This window comes from Sinocyclocheilus anshuiensis, unplaced genomic scaffold, assembly GCF_001515605.1.
Source record: "Sinocyclocheilus anshuiensis isolate Anshui unplaced genomic scaffold, SAMN03320099.WGS_v1.1 scaffold1891, whole genome shotgun sequence".
Classification (NCBI taxonomy): domain Eukaryota; kingdom Metazoa; phylum Chordata; class Actinopteri; order Cypriniformes; family Cyprinidae; genus Sinocyclocheilus; species Sinocyclocheilus anshuiensis.
In genome coordinates this window covers 873,408-900,388 of record NW_015549560.1, presented here as the reverse complement: position 1 = coordinate 900,388, position 26,981 = coordinate 873,408, and the positions used below count along the sequence as shown (strand labels likewise).

Genomic DNA, 26,981 nt, shown 5'->3' with positions numbered 1-26,981 from the left:
GGGAAAAAAAAAGCAACAGTTTTTTTTTTTTTTTTTTTTTGTTTCGACTTGCTGATCAACTCAAAGCTCAAAGGACTGCAGATTACTACAGTATAATCATCTTTTATCTCTTTTAATTACTAAAATAATTTAAGACTTACTTTTTAGGTTGGAGTTTATCCTGACGTTAGGTTATTAACGACGATCTTCAAGAACTTTCTTTTCAATAGGTAAAATTCTTATTTTTAGAACAACCTTAAGAACATTGTTAAGAAAATTTTGGGAATACAACATTTAAGTTAGAAAATAATAAGACAAAAGCAGTTAAGAAGAATTTTATGCTTATGAAATTTATGCAAATTCTGTGAATCTGCCCCAGAGTATTTTGCTAAGTATTTTGCTATTCACTTTGCTAAGTGAATAGCAGAGGAAGAATCTGAAATGCCTCTCATCTTTGTATTCATGTATTTGGTGTTATCTGATATACACCACAGCAAACACAAAAATCTGAAAGGCTGTTTGAAAACGTGCAAATAATATTTGACTTCCTTTCCTCTCTGTGGAAGTTACGAAGCGATTTGTGTCCCAGAGGAACCAGGACACTTCTGCTTTTCTATAAGCACCATCAGAGAGTGAATCTCTGCGAAAATAAAGACTGAATTTTTTGTGCTGAACAGACCTTGACTTGCTGTATATTTGTGATATATGGCAATGTAATCGCACTGAACACCAAAAATGTCACAGGGAGTTGTAAATGTTCAGCAGCTAACAAACATGGTCATATGCACCAACTCCCTTCAGTTTTAGTGATAATGTAAATAATGTAAACAGTTGTAGACAAAAAATAAAATCAGCTGGCTTAAAGCTAATTTTTTAAGGCTTGAATGCTTGTCACTATTCACTGCCATTATATTGATGAGAGCGAGCGGGACATTTTTTAATCTCTCCATTGTAGTGTGAAAAAGAATGAAGGTCATATGGCATTAGAACACCAGGGTGAGTAAATAACGACTGAATTATCATTTGTGGGTGAACAATCCCTTCAAGAGAGCCCAATCTGCTCCTAAGCAATATAAAGAATGCCAACAAAAGTGAGAACATGAAGGAACAAATGGCTCATGTATCAGCTGAAGATGAATTTTCTTCATTTATTGATCTTGTAATATATCCTAAGTTTCCCTGCAGTGGGTTTCAGCATGGCCCACTTCAAACTCGCAGCAGCTGATGAATCAATAATCACGACACATTATGCGCAATGTGAAAGGTGTCAGCAGGAGCGGGACTCTCCATTCAAGCTAAGCCCTTTGGAAAAGCATAATCCCAGAGCCGGGCGGGATAGAGATCCATAGATTAGCCCCGAACATTCACCTGCATACACGGACAATAGAAGGCAAGGGTGTGGGACAGCGCAGGGCACGGGGGTGGACTGCAGTGCCCCATGCCAAGCGCTGGTGGTCATTTCACCAAAACCCATCCAATTAGAGCCGAGTGATGGTGTAGCCCGCTGGAGGCCCCTCCATCTCAGCGGCAGGGCCAGAGAGAGACACCTGCTTTTATCAGCCTGTGCAGGGAGCACGAGGACTCGCTTTGAAGAAATATTCAACTAATTACGCTGGAGCACCAAGCACAACAAGCAGGAAGATTGCAGGGACCCCGACCATTGTGAAGCAGAAAACTCAAGAGGAGATTTCATCTCCACACAAAAACAGACATCTTTCAGACTGCGAGGCAAGGTCATTGTCCTGACGGGGAGCGACAGACTGTAAGAGAGAGAAGAAAGAGGACTACATTCATACTGCTGTGTTTTTGCCCCCCTGATGTGTGATGCAGATCTGATTTTGGATGACAGTGTAAACGGTTAAAGTCACACTCAATCTGGGCTGCTTTCATTTGTGGAAAAAAACTTGATATGTATCAGATTTTTCATAATGTGACTTCAGGGTGAACAGTCAGGATGAAACTGATGCAATCTTCAGTCGTTTGCCTTTGAGAGCCTGACATATGTAGTCCAAGGTTGCCCTAGACATCCCGAAGTTATTAAACACAATAATGCTGAAGTGCATGATGAAATAGAAGTAGCGACAGATTTTTCATTTTGTATTATATGCACATAAGAGTAAGAGAACATGTAGGGCGGGAGTTAGGGCTGTCAAAATGGCTCAAAAACTAAATTTGAATTTTTTACTTAAAGGGGTCATATGATGCTGCTAAAAAGAATGACTATCTGTGAAAAAAGTGCATAATGTTAAAAAAATAAATAAAATAAAATAATTTAAAAAAACCCTCATAAAGGCTCGAGATATGTTTTTTTCAAAGTTAAACTTGCATTAATTTTACAAGGCTTTCTAAACACGCGGCTCTTTTGTGCAAGACGCGAGTGCAACAGTGATAGATGTGTGCAAAATGCACAAAATATGTGTTCTGTGTGAATGGCTTGGTTTCAGTTTTGATGTAAACAAGATCTTCTCTGCATTGATGTTCTCTTTTTCCGCAATATTTTTAATGAACAACGCAGCAGCGCCACATCTAGTGGCTTCAACTGGATAGGCTAACAAAAACATTATAATGCAACGACACTTACATTGTCATCGCATCTCGTTCACCACTGATAAGGCTGCCTTCTTAATGCACACCTAAAATTCGAATGCATTGTTTTTGCATTCGAATGTGGATTTTTATTTGAAATTCGACGAATATTCGAAATTCAACATTTTTTTTTGACAGCCCTAGCGGGAGTTGGTTCTACTCATCGATCTACTCATCGATTGTTGATTTGATTTTGAGATGTGGGAGGCAGATCTGAATGCGAGTTTGCAATCGACTCTAAGAAAGGGAAGGGGTTTAAGCAAACTAAATGAATGGAGGAGCCAATAGACGTCTGTTTCAATTTTATCGTTAGCTAAAAAAATTTAAATTAGAAATGTTGCCTTTGCAATGAACTGAAATAAAAGCTCAAATACTAAAATTATGAACTGAAATAAATCCAAAATTGAAAAAAAAAAAAAATTTAAACTATTTAGAAATACTAAAATACTAAATTGAAAAAAGCACGTAACATAATTTCTAAAAATTAAAAGACAATGAAAATTGAAAACATTTTTGATTACAAATATATATGCATGGTTTACTGACAATAGGTTTAATAACGTTAATAAGATTATTGCATTTAAAAAATAGATAAGGTGAATATTCATTCAGTGCCGGCTTGACAAAATTGCCCTGTTTCTTTACCCTCATAATTAATCACAGTTGTCTTAAGTATGTGGCTCAATTTAGGAGCACCGTCTGTTCAGTCCACTGTCTGACATGGGACAAACTTAATATGTCACAACCTCAAACCAACAACAACAACAACAACCAAATGATTTGGAATCAGGCCTGTGTTGTGAACTTGGACAAAGAGATGGGATGAACAATGGAAAGACAAACAGAGACAGAAAAAGACAGAGAACGAGTGAGCGAGAGAAACACACACACAGAGAATGCACTTTTGTGTGAATGTAAGAGGTGACTGTCGAGCAGATGTTCTTGTGACGGACAGATAAGAGACGGTGGTGTAGAAGCAGCACCCAAAAAGCAGATCAATTATTCATAGAGACAGATCAAGTCATTGCAGGAAGTTGTGAAAGCAGAATATCCTTAATGGCCTTCACACCCTATTCACCAGAGACAATTAACAGTCACACACACCCCCACTCACAATAATGATCAGACTGACGCAATATCACTGCAGACAGGAGAGCAGAATTAAAAATCAGACATGATGCGGCAATATCTACTAATGATCTGTTCCACATAGCGCTACAAGTGTTAAATAAACTTAATACACAGTGCTATAGGAATACCTGACTGGTCAAAATTGACCGCTAATCTGTGAAATTTATGTCGCCAGGCAACCGTTTTCCTCACTTACACTCAAAATGAATCAGACCCACAAACTGAATCAGACCCACTATGGACGGTATGAAACTATGGACGGTAGCATAGTTTCATACCATCCATAGTGGGTCTGATTCAGTCTGCTCCCTGGTTCAGTAGAAAATATGCATTTCTAGGGCCAGTGCATTGAATTTTCTGCTCCCTAAAAATTCCCAGTATACTGTACACCATTTACTTACCGGAAAATGATGCCCTGTCTTTGCCAGAAATGGACAAGCTGTACTTTTAACAGTAACAACAAAGAACAACACACAATGGCAAAAAATAATCGCTCGTGCCGTGTTATAAGCAGTGGTGTCGATACACACTAGCTACATATTAACAAACAACCTCATTAATCGTATCACATATCACTGAGATATCAGTGTCCCAATGTTAAGTGGAAGTCATGTTCACTATAAAGATTCACGGCACACTTAAAATCTGCTCTACCTACAAGCAGAAAGTTAGCGCCAAATCACATACAGATATTGGAACGCTGTGATCTCTCAGTTCACTGGTTACCAACCGTAAACGTGAAGGATACAAACTCTGGTAAAGCGGCAGTCGAGACTTCACAGCCCTGCTGGCATTGATGCACGTGGCCCGCACCAGACTCGGCAACAGCGTTCCAGTCACTATCGCCCCGTCGAACAGAGGCCCAAAGAAAGGAACCTGGTTGAGACAGAGCAAATAATAAAGAAACATGTTTTTTTTTTTTTTAAGTTTTAAATGTTAAATCAATTTACATGCGCTCTCAACCCGATGTTGCATGTAATAAATGTATGCCACAAACAGACTGGAAAAAAAAAATCAATACGCGGGACAGCTGAATCTAGTGGATGGATAATGTAGCATTTCCATTTGCCAAGGCTTGCGTTTCTCGAGTGGATGAAATGAGAGTTATTTGAGTGGAACAGCAGATAGCAGTGACACAGCTGAGGGAATTTCACTAATTGCAGCTGGTGACATGTTGCAGGAGCCATACATCTGACAGCATCCAGGCCACTCAACACACAGCAGCCAAGTCTCGTAGAGGTGACGTGTTTGCGAGAAATTACAAATGATGCACGCTCGGTTTCTCTGGGGATCTAGTGGCAGAAGCAGGAGGAGGAAGATGAAAGGCAGCTTGACCGCGATGAGAGTGGCGTGCCGACAGTGCAGTAATGGACTTCCAGCATTAGTGCTTTCAGAGAACAGACAGGAAGAGATACCATCCAGCCCTTCCAGCCACAATCTACATCTCCTGACAATCAGCGAAACATCGCACATCCTGATGAAGATCTTGAGACGCCTCGGGAGAGGCATTTCACGTAATATATGAAAATCTGGTAAGTTATGGTGGATGGTTGTGGTTTTTAATGTAACGTAATGTCATTGTCTTCACGACGAGGGACGTACCTGGGGTTTTTTCATGATCTGAACAAAGAACATGTGGTTTTTTATTGGGTAGATAATGATGAGGACATCTCCAAAGTCGGTGGGAATGATTCCTCGTCTGTAATCCCGCGTGTGCTCCGACCACACGATGTGCACTTCATCGTTTCCCAAGTGACGAAGCTATGACCAACCAGAGGCAAAACACATTAATAAATCTGACACGCAAACCAACAAAACACTGTCAACATTAGTCAGAAACATCATGAGGGCTGCACGTCAGGGAAAAAAACAATCACAGATAATCATTTTCACAGTGCATATGTACTGAATAACAAATGAAAAACAAATTCTTAGAAAGACAACGTAAAAGTACCATGGGCATCAATAAATCTCACAAACATGCATGTTTTCCTAGTGATCAACAATAATTCCAGAAAGACTGTACATTTATTTTAGTACATAACTGGAATTATTTTGGGAATTTTCCATCTGAAGTCAAATGAGCTACAGAAACTGGGTTCATTATGTTTCAATCATTTAAACAAATTGACTTTAGCCAGAAAATTGGACAGATTTTCATTTTACATAAAAGTATACATACATTTGTAGGAAATGCATTTTTCGGAAGCTATTTTTTGGGACCGTAGGAACATGAACTACATGGGTGCTGAGAGTCTGATTAATATGTAATTTAAATGTTGAAGCACTAATTTGTTTAATGTTGTACATGAGGAAAACTGTATATCAGAGCAGTGGGTTCAGAGAGGTGCTACTACTAGCTGTCAATCCTGTAAAGGCTTTTATATTCAGGCGGAGACGCTGAAACAATAAGCTGTAGAAACTGTTTCTAGTACTCGACTGGTATGAGTCAGTTCTGATTCAGATATCTAGACAGCAGAGAGCATTCTGGAGCTGAAAGGCGGAACGATGACTTCTGTTAATGCTAATGATCTTGCAATAATCTTGAAATTTCCAAATATCAAACAGTTAATCATCAACATTTAATGGCCAAAACAAACAAAAAATAAATAAAATGAATTAACCTAATTGGTGTAATGACTGGTTCCTACTTGTCTTTGCAAAATTCTGATGTTTGAATTGAACTACACATTGTTTTGGTAGCAATGTGGTTTTGAAACAACACTGCAGTTATAAACACTACTTTTAGGTATTATATTGAGGAAAGATGAACAGAAAATGCTATAAAACAGTCAGTTCCCTTCAGAGATTCATTCATATAAAGCCATTTGCGCAAATCCGAGGATTTTTGTGTGTCACGAATCATGTGGATGGCCTATTTCAATGTCAAAACAGAATTTTTCCCGAAAGGTGACGAGTTTGCAGGTATGCAAATGGGCATTCCAATCTTTTTAATAATAAACTGAAGAGAAGAAAATGAAATGGATAAAAAAATTCAAATTTATTATTTTTTTCTTACAATGACTGAATAAATCTACAAAAATGTGACCTTTTCTATTTATTTCATTTCATTGATTTGAAATGAGTGTATACTAGAGAATCTATTCTTAGCAAGCCATCTGAGAATAACGTGATAGAAATGTTTGCTTATATCACCTAATCCAAGCCTAGTAATGTAAACACAAAGATAAATTTTTTTTTTCATACAACACACAACTGGTTCTTTGTGGGGCTCACAGCATCATTTACTGTCAAAGACTAAACAAAACAGAAGCAGCACAGACATACCATAAAGACGTCATACCAAATAATTAACAAAAATTAAGTGGACTATTACCAAAATGGTGAGAAATTAAAGTGACCTCTTTAATCAAAAAAGAGGAGTCTTGGAAGCATGTCGCTCCGACGGTGCGGCCTTAAGCGAGCGCCTCTCAATGGGTTGTTAAACATCTGCCGATGCACCCATGCCTAATGAGCCATTGCCAAAACATGTCCCCTTCACCAAAAATGCAATTACCACATTTCCCCATAAGCCCTTAATTATGCTAATGGGCTAAAATTAAACAAATCCACAACAAGCTGATTGGGTCGGCACATACCGATCCATTTGGAGAGCCAGCAGAAGAATTGGCGGCATGTAAGCAGGTTGGGCGGAGAGAGGAAATACACAACACATTGTACACATACACCAGATGCCATTCTCAATGAAAGGGAGCAGATGTTAAAGACCGCAGACCTCTAAGAAACCTGAACTTTAGAATAGGCTTAAGTAGAGTGCCAGTGAAGGTGTTGTGGGTGGTTGCCAGGGCGTTGCTATGCATTGCTAAGATGCTCCATGAGGTTGGTAGGGTATTCTGGGGTCAGTTGCATAAACATAGCCTCTATGTTAACACTGCTGCTGAATCCCAATTCACCTACTTATACTATGCCCTAAAAGTATGTACTCTTTTTGTGAAGAAAAAGTACATACTTTTGAGTATGTAGCAGAATAGTAGGCAAACTTTGGGACATACTACTTCGTCATAACTGCGTCTTTAACGGACGCTGCTTAGTTACATACATCCTGTCACCATTTAAACTGCACTGTCAATCATCTTGTCACAGTTAACATTATCCATATTTTGTTTAATTTCCTACCGTATTGGGAGAGAAATGAAGAGGCACATTGATCTGCCAGTTGCGGATCAATCATGCCGAGAACTCTGCTTATTTGTTTGCATAATGATTCATTTAAAAGTTAATGACCAAACGTATCATTATAAAGTTCACAGTGTTGCTGCAGATGAAATACAATGCGGATAACATTAAATAAATATTTTTTTCAACAGGTTATATATTGATTATTTATCACTCAAACCCCTTTCTCTACCTGTCTGTCGGTCTCGCATATCCGCTATGTTTGTAGTTTTTTAACACTTTTCATGCGTGTTTGTAGTTCTAATCGAATCCTCCCCACCATGCAATGTGTTGTGGGCAATGTTAGCCGTTAGAGTGTGCACGGATTTGCACTTCGAATTTCTACCGGAAGCAGTAAACCATCCGGGTACCTTTGGAATACTAATTTCAACATACTACGATTTGGGACATACTAATTCTAATTTCGAATACTATTTAGGACAGATAGTATGCGAATTGGGACGCAGCATGTGTCTTAAGAACTAATTCGACCAACTAGCAGTTAGCCAAGAGTTAATCAGGCTTACTTTTCTTATTCAAACTGGGCCAACCTTTTTGTAACTGACTTAAAAAAATTATGACAAGTCTTGAAATAAACTAATTAGATGACTAACTTTTTAAAGGGGTCATATGATGTGATTTCAATTTTTTCTTTCTGGTATTCGGCCAATCACAACGCACTGGATAGCTGGCCAATCAGAGCACACCTCACTTTTCAGACCGATGAGCTTTGTAAAAATCAACACGTTTCAGAAAGGCGGGGCATTGAGGAGAAACAATAATGTACAGTATGTGGAAAATAACGTGTTTTTTTAACCTTAAACCGCATAAACACATTTCATTACACCAAATATACAAAATAATGTTCTTTTTAGCAGCATCATATGACCCCTTTAAGACTAGTCTAAGCAGTTTATGCAACTGGCCCGTGGGTGGATGATGGATTCTTCCCACACAAGCCAATAGAGTCCATCTCAAAGCCCTTCTGATGTGCTGGTCTTCAGATATGGCTCAGGTTCTTCCACCAATGAAAGGCTTTGGGATTTTTCACCCATTTTAGCATCCACCAAAATGACAGTATACCTTTTCTTGAACCACATGCTTTGCAGCATCATTCCTGTCTATAGAATAAACAGTGTTCAATTAGGGTATCCTCAGATTAAACAGGTTGAGGGCACAAACTGGGTAACTGCAAGTTTAAAATACTCAAAACATGTTTTAACAATAGTAAACAATAGTACAAATTTTATTTGCATTAGCAAACATGAAAACATGAGAACATTAGTGGCCACATGTGAGTACACTCTTAAAAATAAAGGTTCCAAAAGGGGGCTTTCTTGGCGATTCCATAGAAGAACCATTTTGGGATCCCAAATAACCTTTCAGTGAGCAGTTCTTAAAATAACCATTTTTAAGTGTGTAGAGCATACCATACAGATGCAGACTGTAAACACACAGACAACGAGTAGAGCAAGAGATGCCCTGAAGCTTAAATGCTGCCTTGTAAAGAAGCAGCATCCCTCACTCTGCAACAAAAGAGTGTGTGTGTCTGTATGTGTGTGTGTATGGATGACCGGCTGCCTCCTGACACCGTGGCCTCGCATGGCAACACCCTCCCAGTAACTGCATTACTAGCCCAGCCAGCTGCTCTGCTCCGTTCTGCCCCCCAGCACTCAATTGGATTCAATAATTCTTTTCTTTTTCTCCTTCTGTTTTCCTTGCTGTCAGCTCTTCACCCCTCCTTTCTCTCGCTACCTCTGAACGTTGCATTTGTAAATTAGAGGAGTTACTTCCTGTCTGCCTGTGGCTGATAAAATAGCCCTTTCACCCCTCCCCACACACGTGCCGCCCAACAGTCGCCCTTTCTCGCTGCCAGAGCGGGAGCGCTGCAATTACGGGGCCTGATGGCCAAAATGAACCAAGCACAGCTCGCGGCACACACGCTCACTTCCCATGCCGAACGGAGGAAGTGGAGTGTGGCTGAGATGGGCTAATATGAACTCTGACAGTGAGAGGCTTTAACGTCCGGGAGCCTGATGAATTTTTCTCACTGCAGGCCTGCGCATGATCGGATTGAGCGCTCAAACTAAGCAGGTTCCTACCGGCTCATTTTGCCAGCATTAACCTGCTAACGCGTGTCGATCGCCGTCCCGCCGACACGGGCGGAATTCGATAGCAGGGCCCTGCTGGTATCCGGCAGGCCTTTGGCCCTTGCGGCGTGAGTTAATGTGCTGATCGGGGCCCCGGTCACAGCACGCACAGGAGTCCAGAGAGCGAGAGCTGTTACTAAACCTGCACATGCTCGGCTCCCTCGCTGACGACACGGTCTCACAGCTCTCAGTGGTCTGACAGAGCCGTGCAATCAGGAGCACGGTCCAAAAGTCACGCTCTACACGCGTGTCACTCACCTGCTGTCAAATCTGTACGACCAACTGCAGTCATTAAATCACCATTTTAAACTGAATAACAGTGTTTTTAGGGGTAAGCAAACATTTATGTCACAGTATTCTCATAAAATGTTGGTTTTAAGAAAAAAAACAAAAACAACATGTCAGAAACCACACATTTAATTGGCTCTGACTTATTAAAATTAAAGCTCAGGTTTTTTTTGTTCATGCAATGTTGAAATAAAAAGTTACAATGACAAACACAACATTTTTCAATTTTTTTTGAATGACTTTTCTTTAAAATTTTAAAAACCTTTTAATACACACACGTGTGACAGAGAGACTGTATTTTATCGTCTTCTTACTGTTCATGTGAACTTTCGTTTATAACATATGTGAGGTTCACTTTTCTATTTCCCGTTTTATCCGAGTGGGTGTGGCCTTTAAAGGAAGCGCCAAACCTAAAGGGGAATGTTAATTTTTAGCTATTTATGGAAATGTTTGTGCAGATGTATTTGTTGTTTTGTATTTTGTGTTTTGTTTTATCCGTTCTATTCGTTGTATTTATTGATTTAACTCTTGATCTTAATCATTTTATGTATTTAATGATGTAGTGAGACAGAGGTTTATTTTAGCAAAATTGTATGTGCCAATTAATACGAGCGGGAAAACGTGCATTTAAGATGCCATCACTAGATGTCGTGAGGTTAGTGGATGGATTGTATTATGAACAAAAAGAAACTAGGTTATTGTTAGTGCTGTTTGAGTGCAGTAAAACTCCAGCCTCAACTGTATAGCGGGGAGCTGGTGCTGTTTTTTGTGCCCAGCAGTTCTAGTTTTAGAATGGTTTTATGCAGAAAGCTTCATAGCAATAACAACAGTAACTAAAAGGGTGGGTTTAACATAAGGTCATTTTAAAACTGAAGAGCGTGACCTTTTTTCTTTCTCATTTCCTCTCTGAATGTAAAGTGACTGGAAAGCCTGTACTCCTGACAAAGCTGTGGCATTTTGTTAAACTTCTTTAAAAAACTATGCTCATAAATGCTACTTTTTAAGACAACATTCCACCAGTTTCAATCAGTAAATCACCCATCTAAAACCAGAATGTTTTTTGTAATGTGTATGGTTCTTGTCAAGCAGGAAATTAGGTGCTTGAAACTACCTTTTTTGTGATGGAGTCATCTGAATCAGAAGGCATGCGAGTCGACACATGGAAGATGACCTCCACGTTGGAGGTAGCGTAATATGGTGCTGTGCTTCCTGTGCTGCTGTTTCTCTGCAAACCACCCATAAACCCACAGTGAGTGGCCAGATTCACCTGAAAGAGAGAGAGAAACTTCCTAATGCCCTGACATAGTCCCAGGACATGACATCCGCGCACTACAGACTCATTAAGTGGATTTGATGTGTTATTTCACCTCCCATCCCAGCCCAGAGACAAAGTCCTCATACGCCTGACTGCCCTCCGTGTTGGACAGAATGGAGCATTTGTCCTCCTGGCCTTCTCCAATGTAGAACACGGCAATCTTGTGCGTCTCTCGACTGAAAACAAAAACACACAAGATGAACCGACACCATGCAAAACATCACGACATTTGAGGTGTCACCATATTTGATGTGGTCTGTATATGTAATCAAAGTGTAGAAACATCTCAAAGACGCAATGGGATGCATCTGAGCTACATTTCAAACACCATAGCAAAGGGTCTGAATACTGACACAATGTGATAGGTCACTTTTGTCTTTTTAATAAATTTGGAAATTTTTCACAAATCTGGTTTTGCTTTGTCATTATGGGGTATGGAGTTTAGATCAGTGTTCTTTTAGCATCATTGAAATTCTATTAGTATATGTGACCCTGGACCACAAAACCAGTCATAAGTGTTAATTTTTCAAAATTGAGATTTGTACATCATCTGAAAGCTGAATGAATAAGATTTCCATTGATGTATGGTTTGTTAGGATCAGACAATATTTGGCTGAGATACAACTATTTGAAAGTCTGGAATCTGAGGGTGCAAAAAAATCTAAATACTGAGAAAATCACCTTTAAAGTTGTCCAAATGAAGTTCTTAGAGATGCATACTAATCAAAAATTAAGTTTTAATATATTTATGGTAGGAAATGTACAAAATATCTCCATGGAACATGATCTTTACTTAATATCCTAATGATTTTTGGCATAAAAGAAAGATTGATAATTTTGACCCATACAATGTATTTTTGGTTATTGCTACAAATACAGTGACTTAAGACTGCTTTTGTGCTCCAGGGTCACATATTATTGAGATACTACATAAGTATATATTTTTATTAATATATTTAATTATTTAGTATTTTTGTTTTCTTTTAATTAACATTGTTAGCAATTGTCTTGTGTTTTCATCATTTTTATAAGATTTGTTTTAAAAATAATGATGTATTTATAGTGTTTTTTTTTTAAACAAACAGAAAATGAGAAATGTTGCCTTGGCAACTAGCTAAAATAAAAATAAACGTTTTTTATTTATATTTTTAGCATAAGGTTGTAGTGTTGTCACGGTACCAAAATTTCAGTATTCGGTACCAATACATTACAGGGGCTAAATATCACGTTAATGGGGTCGTTTTTCAACCCGCGGACATGAAAAACAACCCGCGGCAACAGTGTTAAAGCAGCCCAATTCTGCGGGAAAACTGCGGACTTGGCAACACTGGAAGAGGATAGCTTTCAGATAGCGCATCAAGAACCGGTACTTAAGAAAACCTGGTACCGTAACGTTTTCATTTTTTTAGTACCGACTTGGTACCGAAATACCGGGTCTTTTGACAACACTATAAGGTTGCATATATAAATAAAATATATTTGCTTCATATTTTGAACTCTAAAATGTGTATACAAATTGAGAAATGTAAAAAGGGTCTAAATGATCTTAATTCCTGGGTGTCACATTTTTCTTCCCTTTTTGTAAAAGACATCATGTGGTACGAGAGTTAAGCACAAAATATGGAACAGAGGAAAATATGATGCTTTTGGCAAGTTAATAATTCATAATTAATTTTAACTCATAGCTAATAGTTCTCTCTCTAAAGAACAGTTGTGATTTCCTTAAAACATGTAGGTAAGTAATAGGATGTCCGGTAGCCTATACATGACACCACCTCTGTTATGCTCATCAAATCATACATTGTTTTTTGACCAAAACACACTTTAATACATTTATTTTTGCAACTATTTGCTAATAAATCAAATCCAGGTATGCAGTGTGTATGTGTGAGCTGTGTGTGTCTCTTTGAGCAGTGTTGCTAAGGAAGCGTCATGCCCGTGCAGTGTGATGTTTGGCACGCTCAGTCAGCGGTTGCCATGAGTGGGCCGGCTATGCATGCGGAGGGTAACGGTGGCCCGATCCTGGGGGTATTCTTTAATAAGCCTCTGTAATTAGCCACTCTGAGCGCCTATTGATCGCTGTTGGCTGAGAAGTGTGGAGCTGTGATCAGCCAGACATGGGCAGGATTAGGCCATGAGGAGCGGAGTATCTGAGAGTGGTCTTAAGACATGTCTCCTTAATAGTGCTTTTAAAGGATTTAGCTACTCTCTGTAGACAGGCATTAGGCTGCATGACTGAGCTCTCCAAATGCATGCTGTTGTTTGCTGCTGATTTTTAGTGTTAAGTGCCGAGGAGTCAGGCAGAAAGTTACGATTATGTTTTTATGTCGCTGATTTACTTGGTATGTGATTATCTGTATGGAACTTTAAGGCACGGACATCAGAAACGAGCAGAAACCCTTACCATTGCCTTGAGTCCAAATTCTTCAGCTCTCTCAAGAGCTTGGAGTTCTTCTTTAGAAGATGAAAGGTTTTTCTATGAAGAGAAAAAGAAATGGAAGAGTCATAAAAACCAGGAATAACTTTCCAAAAGATAAATGGTGAGACACAGGCGAAATCACTCAATTTGTAATTATTTTTTCAATGTTAAAATATTTTCTTCTATCCTAGTTCAACTAAAGTAAAAAAAGGTCTGCAGGTTTACTCCTCTGAAAACCGTAAACACTGTCACCCCATAGTATCGTAACATGCTTGGGATTAAAAATTACAATTCTAGAAAAATAAATAAATAAACAAACATATCTAAAATATTTAGAACTCATGCAATTATATTCGCACATTTTGTGGCATGCTCATATATTCTGATATGCAAAGAGGCCCTCAAGAAAAAAAAAGATACTCCAAAATTTTCACCACTTACTCAAAATCATATAAAAGAGAAAATTAGTGGAATGTCTAAGCTGCTCTTTTCCATTCAGAAAGAACAAAAAGGCACCATAAAAGTAGATTTATGGAAAGTATATTATTTAACCATTGTTTGAACTGCAAGAGGTCTTCCTCTCTCAAACATTATCATAGTAATTTAAGTAATCCAAAAAAAACAATGGCAAAAACAAAAGACATGGGACTTTAGAAAGTGTCCACCTGTCCTCAAGCCCAACTCAATCAAAGTGAAAGAATAAAAACCTATAAATACTTGGAGACTGTTATTCATTATTATTTTCTTATTAAAGGAACACAGATATTATTTGTTTGGCTCAGAATTGATCTACAGAAGATGCTTTATTGAGTCTTTGTGATTAACAAAATATAAATAAAATAAAAATAAAACCCTTGATCTAGTCAAATTATCAGATGAGACGAGCACAGGTACTATCTATCTATCTATAAGAAGAAATGTTTCTGGAGCAGTGAATCAGCATGTTAGAATTATTTCTAATATAGTAAGTAAAGGCTGCTGAAATTTCAGCTTTACCATCACAGGAAATTATTCCTACTGTTTTCACTATTATTTTTAAAAATATATTCAAATAGAAAACTACAGTGACGCATTGCTGCCACACACATATTATCTTTTCCACTCAATTATGTCGTAATAAGGAGATGCTATGTCATTAAAACGACAATTATCTTGTGAAAACGACGTTTTTTTTTAATAATGTGATGTTATATCGTTAAATCAACATATATTCTAATGATAATGGGATGTTATGTCGTTTAAATTACATAATTATCTCATTAAAATGACATTTTCGCGTAATAACGAGATGTCATTAAAAAAGACAATTATCTCGTGAAAACGTTTTTTCATAAGAGAAATAAAGAGAAAAGACGATTTTATTTTTTATTATTATTCTTTTTCATTGTTTTGAAAAAAAAAAAAACACTTTAATATTTGTTTAATATTTTTTTCACATGCGTGGGCAGCCCTGAAACGCCACTTTTCAACTCAACCTGCCTTTACTCTCTGTCCCTTCACACAGAATAAGAGTTCACCTGATTTACCGCTCTGCAAATTAGTCACAATAATGTTTATACTCTTCATACTGTTTGGCTGTAGCATATGCTATATTTCTTGCAAATATACATCTCATAGAGTGCAACATTGCACTTTTCGGGTTGGCGGCGCTGTCGCGTCCTTTGCATTGTGATAACAGCGGAAAGAAATGTAAATGTCTGCTTTATTTTGTGTACACTCACAATAACAACAAAACGTTCCAAATTGCTTTTGTAAAATAACAGGGTGTGCTTTCTGCCATCTTGTGAACTGAAACTGAAACTCAGTGAAACAGTAAAACAAAACGAAAACAAATATTTTGTGTTTAATTCGTATAAATCCAACAAGAGCTACAGTCTTTCCCATCTGAGCTCATTATCTGTACTGTGGTCACAAGCAAGCGCAGCGCAGCCTATTCATACAGTATAAAGCCTGGAATTTACCCCAAAAGAAAAAGGTGATGCGACGCGCGGCTTGATTCAGCTGAAGATATAATTTCTGACGAGTAAATAATTAATTCTTAAAATCAGACGAAAGTAGCCTATCAAGGCCGTCCAATCCGTGTATCATTCGATAATTCGTTTTTTGATTTAATATTGAAAGTAGAAAAATGAGAAAACGGCTCCTTTTTCATTTTTTTGTTTTTTTCCAAAAAAGGAAAAACTAAAATTCTGCTTAAATTTTCGTTTTTCGTTCATGGGTGGAAAAATGAATAAACAGCTTGAATATTCGATTTCTACACGTGGGCGGGAATTAAACGCCCCTTTCTGCTGATTGGTCAGCCGAAGATCAAACCGTGCCTTCTTCAGTTCTTCTGCAGTATCACTGGAACTGTGTGAACTAGAGTGACTACTCACCTTAATGTTGTTCTAAAGGCTTATTACTTAATAACACAAACATGTCCTGCTCGCACTTGCCAGTTTAATGGCAAAGAATGGTGACTTTAGTTTTTTTTTGTTTTTTGAAGTGGATGCATATCTGTCGTAAAATAATCGTGGAGGACTATTATTCTGCTGCGTGATACTGCAGAAGAACTGAAGAAGGCACGGTTTGATCTTCGGCTGACCAATCAGCAGAAAGGGGCGTTTAACTCCCGCCCACGTGTAGAAATCGAATATTCAAGCTGTTTATCCACCCATGAACGAAAAACGAACATTTAAGCTGAATTCTCGTTTTTCGTTTTTTTGGGAAAAAACGAAAAAACGAAAAAGGAGCCGTTTTCTCATTTTTCTACTTTCAATATTAAATCAAAAAACGAATGATCGAATGATACACGGATTAGGTAGGCAGGTCTGAGTGCAATTATTGGATAGCATTAAATTGTTGACAGATTGGAGATTAATCCTAATAAGCATATCGCTACAATAAAAACAATAACATTAAAACAGTGTATTTCTATTATTCCTCCTGCAGTAACTCCAGCAGCGTGCAGATCTTAATTTATCTCAAGACTGTGGCGACACCAGCAGCACGGACAATCGCCTCACTCACATAATGTCACAGTATATAGGCTAATATCTTCTATAACGGGAAAAACATTGTTTTTTTTACATAATATGTCATTATTACGAGAAAAAAATCTGTCATTTTTAACATGATAATTACGTAATTTAAACAACATAACATCTGGTTATTACGAGAAACTATGCCGTTTTAACGAGAAAAAGATGTCGTTTTAACGACATAACCTCATTATTACGAGAAAATGTGTTGTTTTAATGAGATAATTATGCAGTTTTAACGACATATCTCGTTATTATGGGAAAATGTCATTTTGATGAGAAAAAGATGTCATTTTGATGACATAACATCTCGTTATTACAAGAAAATGTAATTTTAACGACATAACATATTATTACGAGAAAATATGTTATAATATCTCGTTATTATGACAATTGACTGGAAAAATATAATATGCGTGTGGCACCAATGCGTCACCATAGAAAACAGTTCTTTGATACTGAAAGAATATTTCATAATATTGCCATTTTTACTGTACTGTACTACTTATACTGTACTTTTACTGTTTTGATCAAATAAATGCAGATTTGAAATATGTATATTTGTAGCTACGTGACTGATTGTAAACTTGTTAAAAATCTAATTCTATGAGTTATGTATTTATTTATTGTACCTTTTTATAAAACACTGGCAGCAAACCGAAATTTCAGGTATTCACACAAAGTCGTCTTTTCCACCATAGTTCTCAAATCTCATTCACACACATTCAAATTTTGCATCAAGAATGGTCTCGAGAATCATAAGAACCAATGAGTACTGATGTGGAAAAGAGCAGCTTTGGAAGCGGGTGACTGCATTTTCATTTTGGGATGTGCTATACATTTGGTGTTTTCCAGCAACTCCCATGAAATACTGTACCTGCGATCCCATGAGTTCATGCCGAGGTCATTGAGGAGAAGTCTGCAGAGGAAAAAAGGAGATTTGGGCTTGTGCTGCGTGGGCTCTCTCTGTCTCTCTGCTCTGACACTGGGGTCTTCAGTCTGTCGTCTGGCCAGCTCCTCGTCCTCCTGCTTGGCCTGTCTGTGGATGGCATCCATGATGAGCCCTTCCATCTCAGGGTTCATGCCGATGGGTGGAGAGGGCGGCTGGGTGAGCCTCAGCTGGGGCTGCGGCAGGCACTCGGGGCTGCTGTGGCCAAGGTCTTCCAGTAGCTGGTCCAACACATCCACGCCATCTTCCACTTCCAGCTCAGAGGAGCATTTACTGAAGCGGACAGAGTGAGTGGCGTCGTGGGACAACTGATCTCTGCTGCCACCCAAACTCAAGCCAGTTCCGTCCAAAGTGCGGAACAGAACACCGCCGTCCCACGAGTACTTTCCCGAGATGTCCCTGACGATGACGCGGACCTCAGAGGAATGATCCCTCGGGTTGGCACTTACTTGGGCCGTGCTGGAACTGTCAGAGGGGATCTGCAGGTATGAGACTAGTGTGCTGTCATTGAAGACAAAGAGCTGTAGATTGGGGCTTTTGAAGACTTCAGAGGAGAGCTCAGAAGACTCTACGTAGGGGTTGTCGTGGTTCTCGCTGATCAGGCTGTTTAAGAGGGCAGGGCCGCCACTGAGAGGATGGTGGCCCAGATGATTGACCAGGTGTGTCATTAGCATCCGAGCGGTCAGAGGAATCAGCTCCAGGCTTCTCCTTTTCTTTTCTGGGATATGAAACAACACAAGTTTAGTAAATTAGAAAACATCTGGCTTACAGGTATACACAAAGGATTAGTTCATCCAAAAATGAAAATCCTGTCATCAATTTATTTGATCTATTTGTTTATTTAAAAAGGGACAATGCACATTAATAATAAATGTGCATGTGCCCGAGAAAGGTGCCGCAGAAAAGGAAAATGAAAGTGAGAAAGTGAGAATATAACAGTAAAATACAGAAAAGAGCCCATGCAGCTCAAATAAAAATGCAAATAAATAGCACATATTACACAGTAAAAGTATAATATTTATATAGTTTTGTTATGCATGTTAAAAGCACCTGACTATCAAGAACCCAATTCCTTAAATTATATTAAAATGAAAAAATAAGATGTATTTACAGTGTGTATATGTATAATTACTCTAAAGTCGTTACAAATCAGACTTTGGTTCAACTTCGAAACACAAATTAAGAATTTTTTATGTGAAGATTGAGATATTTATGGCGGCCCTCCTTTGAGTCCATAAAACGTTGATGGTTCAAAAAGTAATATATTTATTCTACTGTAAACATAATTGATTTGAATCGAGTGGTTTAAACTAAGCCTTCTGAAAAGACATGATCATTTTATATGAAAAACAGATGTCATTTAGGCTTTTATTCACATATAAACGGCTCGCATCAAGTTCAAGACATTGATGCTTGCATATAGAACAGCCACATGCTCAGCACCCGCCTACTTCCACTCACTACTACGAATCTACATCCCCTCCAGAAGTCTGAGATCCGCTAGTGAGCGACGCCTCGTGGTACCATCACAGAGAGGCTCATTTATTTATTCCTTCCCTTTCTAGCTTGTACTTATTTGAACAATGCCTAAAACTTGGTATTTCAAGCACTTCCTGTGTCTGTTTGCCACTTTAAGAAGAATCGCTTTATGTATTCCCCAATTGTAAGTCGCTTTGGATAAAAGCGTCTGCAAAATGACTAAATGTAAATGTAAATAAACATTGCTCGGTGCATACACATATAGAGCACATGAAATGCGGTAATTGGAAGCTCAATCATACTTGCTTGATGAGCAAGAACAAACCTCATTGGTTCTTGTGTGTCAATTAAGCACGTCTGAGCTTCTGTTGATATATGATGTGCTCTATGTATGTGCCTGTTCATCATATAAAGTGATTGCGTCTCTTCAGAATACTTGGACTACTCAATTAATATGGAATATTTTTACAATCTCTTTATGAACTTTTTGAAGCATCAAAATTTGGAGGGACAGTATATTCATTTGTGTTTCCAAGGTGAACCAAAGTCTTTGGGCATCATGTAAGTGATGAGATAATTTTCATTTGTGGGTGAACTATCCGTTTAAATGTAAAATAATGAAGTTTGTACTGCCTCAACACTGTTATGTAGAAATCTGCCCATCACCCTGTTATATTACACGACTCTGTGGGATATGTGATTCTGATACGGCAGTTGTGTTACTCTGCAGGTCAGCTGACAGTTTTCACTAGTGACAGACCAATATGTCATCCAGACCAATTAGGTGGCCATTATTTGCAGGTTTGTTATAATCTGGCTGTTTTAATGTCATGTCCAATTGCTCAATTAACAGAAGCGTTACTCATTACCTGTATCAGTTTTAAAATGTATTGCAATCTCTATTTCATTTTTTAGTAAATATGTATAAAAATGTTTTCAGTTGAACTTTTTGTGTATCAAGTCTTATATTGGGCACTCTGATATGTGCATATTAGTATAGGCAACAGACACTGAAACATTCATATTGGTCAACCACTAGTTGTCAGTGGCAATCCTTTCCCTGCATAGTTGTGCTAGATTTTATTTTTCTCAGATCACTCTGAACTCTCTTCTCACATAATCAAGCTATTCCAACTGAAATTAATATTTAATTTCTTGGTAAGTCGCCATGTAAGTGGGATAATTTACAGTCAGCTGGCCATTATCACAAATGATTACACATCTCTCTGGAATACTTGATTCTGATTGGAAAACACAATCAGGTAAATATTTTTTGTATAATGACTGCTGTATGACTGACTTTTTGAGGGTAATACAAGTCCTGACTGGCTGAGTGTGTTCAGTATTTTCCCGCACTTATTCTCAAAAGCTGGTCGGTGTACTGTCTTTTAGCTATCATGACCAATGGAGGCCATTTTTCCACATCTGCACCATGTACACGGGTGTCCACCCAGACACCTTTAAAATATCTATTCATTCTCCTAAAACAGACTCAAAGGGCTGCACTAATGAGCATCACACCTTTCGTGATGAGTGAATAGGGCTCTGCAAGCACTATGAATTAAAGTCCTCTGAATGCTGAACACCTCTCAAAAAGTGAGAAATCTAGCGTTGTCATTAGTGGATATTAAGATTAAGATGAGAGAGAGAGAAGGGGGGAAAAAACCCGAAGTGCTCACATTGTGACAGTGCTATCAATACCATCATCTCCATCAAAGTGGAAAAAGCTCTTTGCAAAGACGAGCAAGTTGCATTAGGGTTGCACAGAGCTTTGAAGTGAACTAATCAATATGAGCTAGGTACTGGAATATTGCTTAGGAGTTGCTCTTTGGCTGAGGTTGTTTTTTTTTTCGTACGCAGAGATATAAAAGGCATGTCAATGGATGGAGATGTTTGCGCTGCAAAAGCCAGCATTCTTTTTCTTCCTCTACTCAACAGATATAAATGTACTGTCATAAAAAAACATCCCTGTTAAAAGAGGAAAGAACAACCCACCCCACAGCCCAACCCCACCCCAACTAAAAACAGATGACATTTGATGACATGCCAAGGTAGAAAACACACAAGAAATATTGCCTAATGGATGAAGCAAGGTCGGAGGAGGAAAAAATGATTTCTTTAATAATTGGCATAAATGGGCTTGCTTTGAGTGGATGAGGGAACTAATGCACACCTCTTTAAAATTCTATTTCATTCCACATTGTGCTACATTTGCTCTAATATGATTCACAAGGGCTCAGGATAAGAACTCAAAGGACAAATTAAAAATGTTTTGTACTTTCTTTGCTTTTCAAGGGAGATGCAGAGGTTTCCCAATTAATGCTGAAAAAGTTGACAAAGTAAATTTAGTCAAAATTGCCTTTACATTACAGACATTAAAGAGTGATTTGTGTTGATGTGAAGCAAAAATTCTTACATTTAATAAGGTTTCATGACAAAACTAAACAAAAATGAATATTTAAGGTGATGAAATATGGTTAATCTCACTATATATAACGAATACTACCATGATGTAAACAAAAACTGTATTTTACAAATCGCCTTAAAAAAGGCTAAATAAATAAATTAATTAAAACATAATATTAATAATAAAAATAATATAATTTAAACTTTTTTTTTCTTTCCCAAAACTGACCTGAGGTGGTTTAAAAGTGCAAAATGATGCAAACATTGTTAATGGTCTTAAAAACAGGCCCTTTCCACTTTATTTTGATTTTGGGGTGAAATATGACTCGGGACAGTTCATGACAGATTAGTCATGACATTTCCCTAGGCACGCTGTAGATAACGTGCTGTAAACAAACAACATAACACAACTGCAATAAGATTAACTGCACTCAATATGTTCCTCCTGAAAGCACAACAGAAAGTGGAGTAATGAACAGAAAGTTACCTTCAGCCACAGTGAGGAGATTTCCGAAGTCTCCCATGACATTGTGTATGGGCGATGGTTCAAAGCTCTTGACATTGCCTAAAGTAAGGAAGGGTTCATAGTCTGTCGACAGATCAGCAAGGCTGAGGAGGTAGTGACTCTGTTGAGTGTGCAGATTAGACCCTGATACACAAGTGTGCAGCACCTAAGACAGCAGAACAGTGAATTAAGTACACCGGTGATACACTACAAAAAGAATGGCTATAGAAAAAAAAGAAAAGATTTGTGGGCCTAATACAGAACCCTGGGGAACACCTTCAGAAAAAAGTGAGATTATTTATTGCTGCATTATTTGTTGTTCTAGACTGAATTACAAATACAAAATGTAATGCATACGATACTAATGGCATTGTTTAGATGTTAATGCATTTTGAAAGCCTAATGAGAATGCGTCAAATAGCGAGCTCTGTTAGGATCAACAACTCAGAGATTACTTCAGCCATGAAGATGCTCTTCTTGGCACTCCACTGAGATGCATTAAAAAGGAATCTGTAATAGATTGAAACATTGTTGTTACACCCAGGCGGTGTGGTTGAGCGCTACAGGGCCGCCATATGGAGATGGGACGATATTTACAATGCTAAGACAGGAAACCCAGCGAGAGGGGCTTTATGGGCTAATAATCTATTTCTCCAGTGATATGGGAGTGTATCGATGTGCAAAAACAGATGGCCATGGCTCTATTGGCTGGAGAAGATAAGACACAGTCCAGCACAGTTTATCACAGTGCCTGAACAGGTTTGCTCTGTTTGATTTAATTAAGGCTTTATCCCTTGGCTCATTCTCAAACACCACACACTCACGCAGCAAACAACCACCCTGTATGCTACATAAACACGATCAGATATAAATTCATGTTGTCAAAATACCTAAAACTAAAACCACAGAACTTTAATTTTGCCACATAATCAACACCATAGAGCCACTAGTGTCATCTGGCTCAAATGGAAACTGCTGATAAATCAGAGGTACGGGTCATTCAAAGGTGTGATGGATCATCTCTAAATGTAAATCAGTAACAGACCATCTTACAATGGACTTCAGTCAGGCCATTTTTACTTGTAAAGGCAGAAATTTCTTAAGCCATAAACTGACTGCTTTTCCTGTAAGGAAACAAATTGGCACCGTATAAAACAGTCATATAGTGACAAGATGAGAGAAAAACAAAACAAATTCTGGAAAATTCATTACTCTAATTGTTAAACTGGATTTGTCGGTTCTAAAGATTCAGAGTGATTTTCATTAGTCTATAAATGTAGTAAGTGGCACTTCTCAAACTGTGCTGCATAAATGAACCAAGACTCCATAACATTAAAGAACAGTCATTACCAATTATTATTTGAGTAGTACTATAGGCTTGAGATGCTAATCATTATTTCTTGCACTTAACTGAGACACGGCACTTGAACGCGCGAGTACTGGTTTGCTGTCCTAGTGAGGGTTATGTACATGTGCTCGTGCTAGACGCTATTCAGCTCTGACAAATGGGAGATTAAAGTAATCCCACTGAGCATATAATAACTAGCGGAAAATGATTAACAGTCAAACGAGTGCAGAGGAAAACAAAGGACATTTATTCTTTCCTCTTCCCCTTTGCAGCAGGTGCATTTTCTCTCATATGATGATGAACTGAATTCTTAAGTTCAGCATTCATTGGTGAGCTTATCAATCCAACAATGGGACATTTAAATAATTTGGCCATTTTTTTCTGGGAGCATGACATCTGCACAAAGGTCTGTGTCTGTCTGCATCTGCACAACAGGCCGGGACTAATATCTCATTTATTCTGTGCCCCTCAATGCCCTCTCATTAGTGTCTGATGACTAAATATGAGCTCTGGGGGGACGAGTGCATTTATATTAGAACGCACACACATGCACTGGAATATTTCTGCGTTAATTTCAAGTAACTAACTGCCTGTACCCACCCTGTAAATGTAGTCGAGTAGAGGGGCTTTCTGCGAGGCGGGGTCATCCAGCACAGGCATAGTGATGGGCTCCAGCAGGATGGAGAGAGGTACGGCCATGCACCAGTCCAGCAGGCACAGCAGTAGAGACACCATTAACTAGAGCGCACGGAGAAAGCATTCATTCAGCACACTCTTGACATGACTACAAAACAATCAATAAACCTGCCGTAGACAAGCTGTTAGGAAGGATGGAACAACGAGTAGAGAGACTGGATGAATTGCCGTGTGCTACTCATTCTGAATTCCCATGTCCAGCACTGCTTACACAAACAGAGATGTTTTGCTTGCTTACCTTTTTATCTGCCTCAACTGTTGAGTGTTCAGCACTGGGCAGAAGAAATGCTATGGTTGCTACAAAAATCTACAACAGACGAAAAGTGGAGATTAAGCAGGCGTCCCTTACACAATACTGCAACAGATGCATCATGCTGATGGAGATTGGTCGTACCTCTATAATTCTTTTGGGAAGGGACGGATCCAGTCTCTGTAAGTGCTGCCAGTGAGAAATCAGCAGCTGAAAGATGTCACAGGCCACATTGGCCACCACCTTATTTCCAAACTGAAAAAAGACAAAATTACATTCACTCTCATGTTACAGTCCAGACTAAATGAAAAAGATGAACAAAAAAAGGCAAGTTTTAATTACTTCTTTCACTAAATGAACATGATCAGGAAGAAAGACATTTAATTTGTCTTATTTATATGCAGCATTTGACATAATGCTAAGCAGATATGGTTATACCTCTTGTGCTTTTTAAAATATACACTATCGTTCAAAAGTTTTTTTTAATACCTTTATTTGAACAAAAATGTCAGTAAAGACAATTATAATGTAACAAAAGAGTCATTTTAATAATAAACATCTTTTAAGGTTTTACAGTTGTCCCCAATTTTTGTCAATATTCTTTGGTATTAGCGATAATAGTATTAGTGATAAAACATGGTATTTTTGACATGATGTTGTAAAAATGACACTGAAAAATAATATATGCACATCATTAATTAAAACACACATGATTATTTGTGTCATTTCTATTTCTATGTTTGTTATTTCTATTTATCACCAACTTATTTGAGAGAAACACATTGCTGGGTAGATCCCAGGTTAATGGATTGTGTCTACTGCTCTACCCACAATTCTCTCTTGCTCTGGGCTCATGTGGAATCTGAGGTGAGAGAGTGAGTGTTTTCTCAGAGTAATAGAAGAGAGGCAGCCACACATAACCTCCCAACAGTTCAGCACATGCTTTTAGAGATGGAAACCCTGTTCCTCTGCCGAAGCTTTATTTTGGCCTGAGCTGCTTTGAGTCAACATGAACAGGATGTGATCACCACTGCATAAGGAAGGGAACGAGGACACTCAAGATGGAAGTTATCATTTGAAAATGAGTGGTTTTAAATGACAAACACATTTCAGACAATCTTTCCAACTATACTGCAATTTAACAATAATACAGTATGTGCAAACCATTTGGAATTTTTATATAATCAATAGATTTGTGGTAACTTTACATCTTATGTTATACTGAAGTACCATGGGTGACCATTATATTTATCGCACACATATAAATATAATTGATCAGGAAAAATACAAGCCTATTTGACCTGGTGAAACAAAAGGTTTTCCTTTGAAGACTGAATGTAACAAACGTTTGCAATCATATATAATCTTTTTTGTGGTTGTCTTCAGAGATGTGAGATACAGTTCAAAACGGGTAAATTATTAACTCAAATCAATACAACTAATACAGACTAGTAGAAGAGACTCATACCACTTCAGAGTGAAGAACAGATCAAATATAATCACCTTCAACGTGACGCCCAGGACGTTAATGGCATCTTTGACCTGATGGTGAGTTTCTGTCTGTCTCAGCTCCTCACACACCCACAGCCCCAGACTGCAGATCGCTACACACCTAAAACAAGGTGAAAACACAGGCTGATCGTTAGCAGCCATTCATATCATTCACAATGTAAAATATATCAGTGTGGTTGTAATCATGCATGACATTTGAATACGAACAAAATAAAATATCGAAATGAATGCAAGATGACTACACATAAGGCTCAGTGGCCTGGATCTGTGTCAGTCGTGAGAGCGGTGGGTAAGGAATGATCTGGCTGTACAGTACCTGGCTCCTTCACATGTCTCATTGCGTGCCGTCTTCAAAAGGATGTTCACAAGGTAGTCCTACAGATAGAAAGCATGACAAAGATAGTTAATACTAATACATCTGGCAACATATTAAGGCTAATAAACTACGGATGCACGATATTATCGGACCAATATCGGAATCGGCCGATAATGGCTTTAAAGGTACAATATGTACGTTTTCGCCACTAGAGGTCGCATTTTCAAAACAATAACAAAGGAGAAGTTTGATGACGCTATGAAGGAGGATGTTCATGGATGAGGTAATGAATACATTTTTTTATAACCTGTACCTTCCATAGTTATTCAAACAGCGAATAAATTACACAGAGAATGCAAGCAAAGAACATTTACACTGTCAAAGAACATTATGACTGACTTAAGTCTAGCGCGAGTTTAAGCACTCTCAAAAAACTCCCCTTATAATCAGTAAAGC

General features: G+C 38.2%; 1 protein-coding gene across 1 annotated transcript in view; it reads right to left on the bottom strand.

The window, feature by feature from the left end:
* Nucleotides 1–26,981, bottom strand: part of LOC107657164 (Ral GTPase activating protein catalytic subunit alpha 2) — a 198,486-nt gene that overhangs the window by 40,581 nt on the left and 130,924 nt on the right. Inside the window, exons 28-39 of the mRNA XM_016445189.1 lie at nucleotides 26,526–26,584; nucleotides 26,201–26,309; nucleotides 24,842–24,952; nucleotides 24,686–24,754; nucleotides 24,352–24,489; nucleotides 22,386–22,569; nucleotides 17,942–18,731; nucleotides 14,030–14,101; nucleotides 11,678–11,801; nucleotides 11,422–11,577; nucleotides 5,299–5,457; nucleotides 4,445–4,572 (exon numbers count right to left, since the gene is read on the bottom strand). Coding sequence (XP_016300675.1) covers nucleotides 4,445–4,572; nucleotides 5,299–5,457; nucleotides 11,422–11,577; nucleotides 11,678–11,801; nucleotides 14,030–14,101; nucleotides 17,942–18,731; nucleotides 22,386–22,569; nucleotides 24,352–24,489; nucleotides 24,686–24,754; nucleotides 24,842–24,952; nucleotides 26,201–26,309; nucleotides 26,526–26,584 — 2,099 coding nt within the window. The remainder of the gene's footprint in view (nucleotides 1–4,444; nucleotides 4,573–5,298; nucleotides 5,458–11,421; nucleotides 11,578–11,677; nucleotides 11,802–14,029; nucleotides 14,102–17,941; nucleotides 18,732–22,385; nucleotides 22,570–24,351; nucleotides 24,490–24,685; nucleotides 24,755–24,841; nucleotides 24,953–26,200; nucleotides 26,310–26,525; nucleotides 26,585–26,981) is intronic.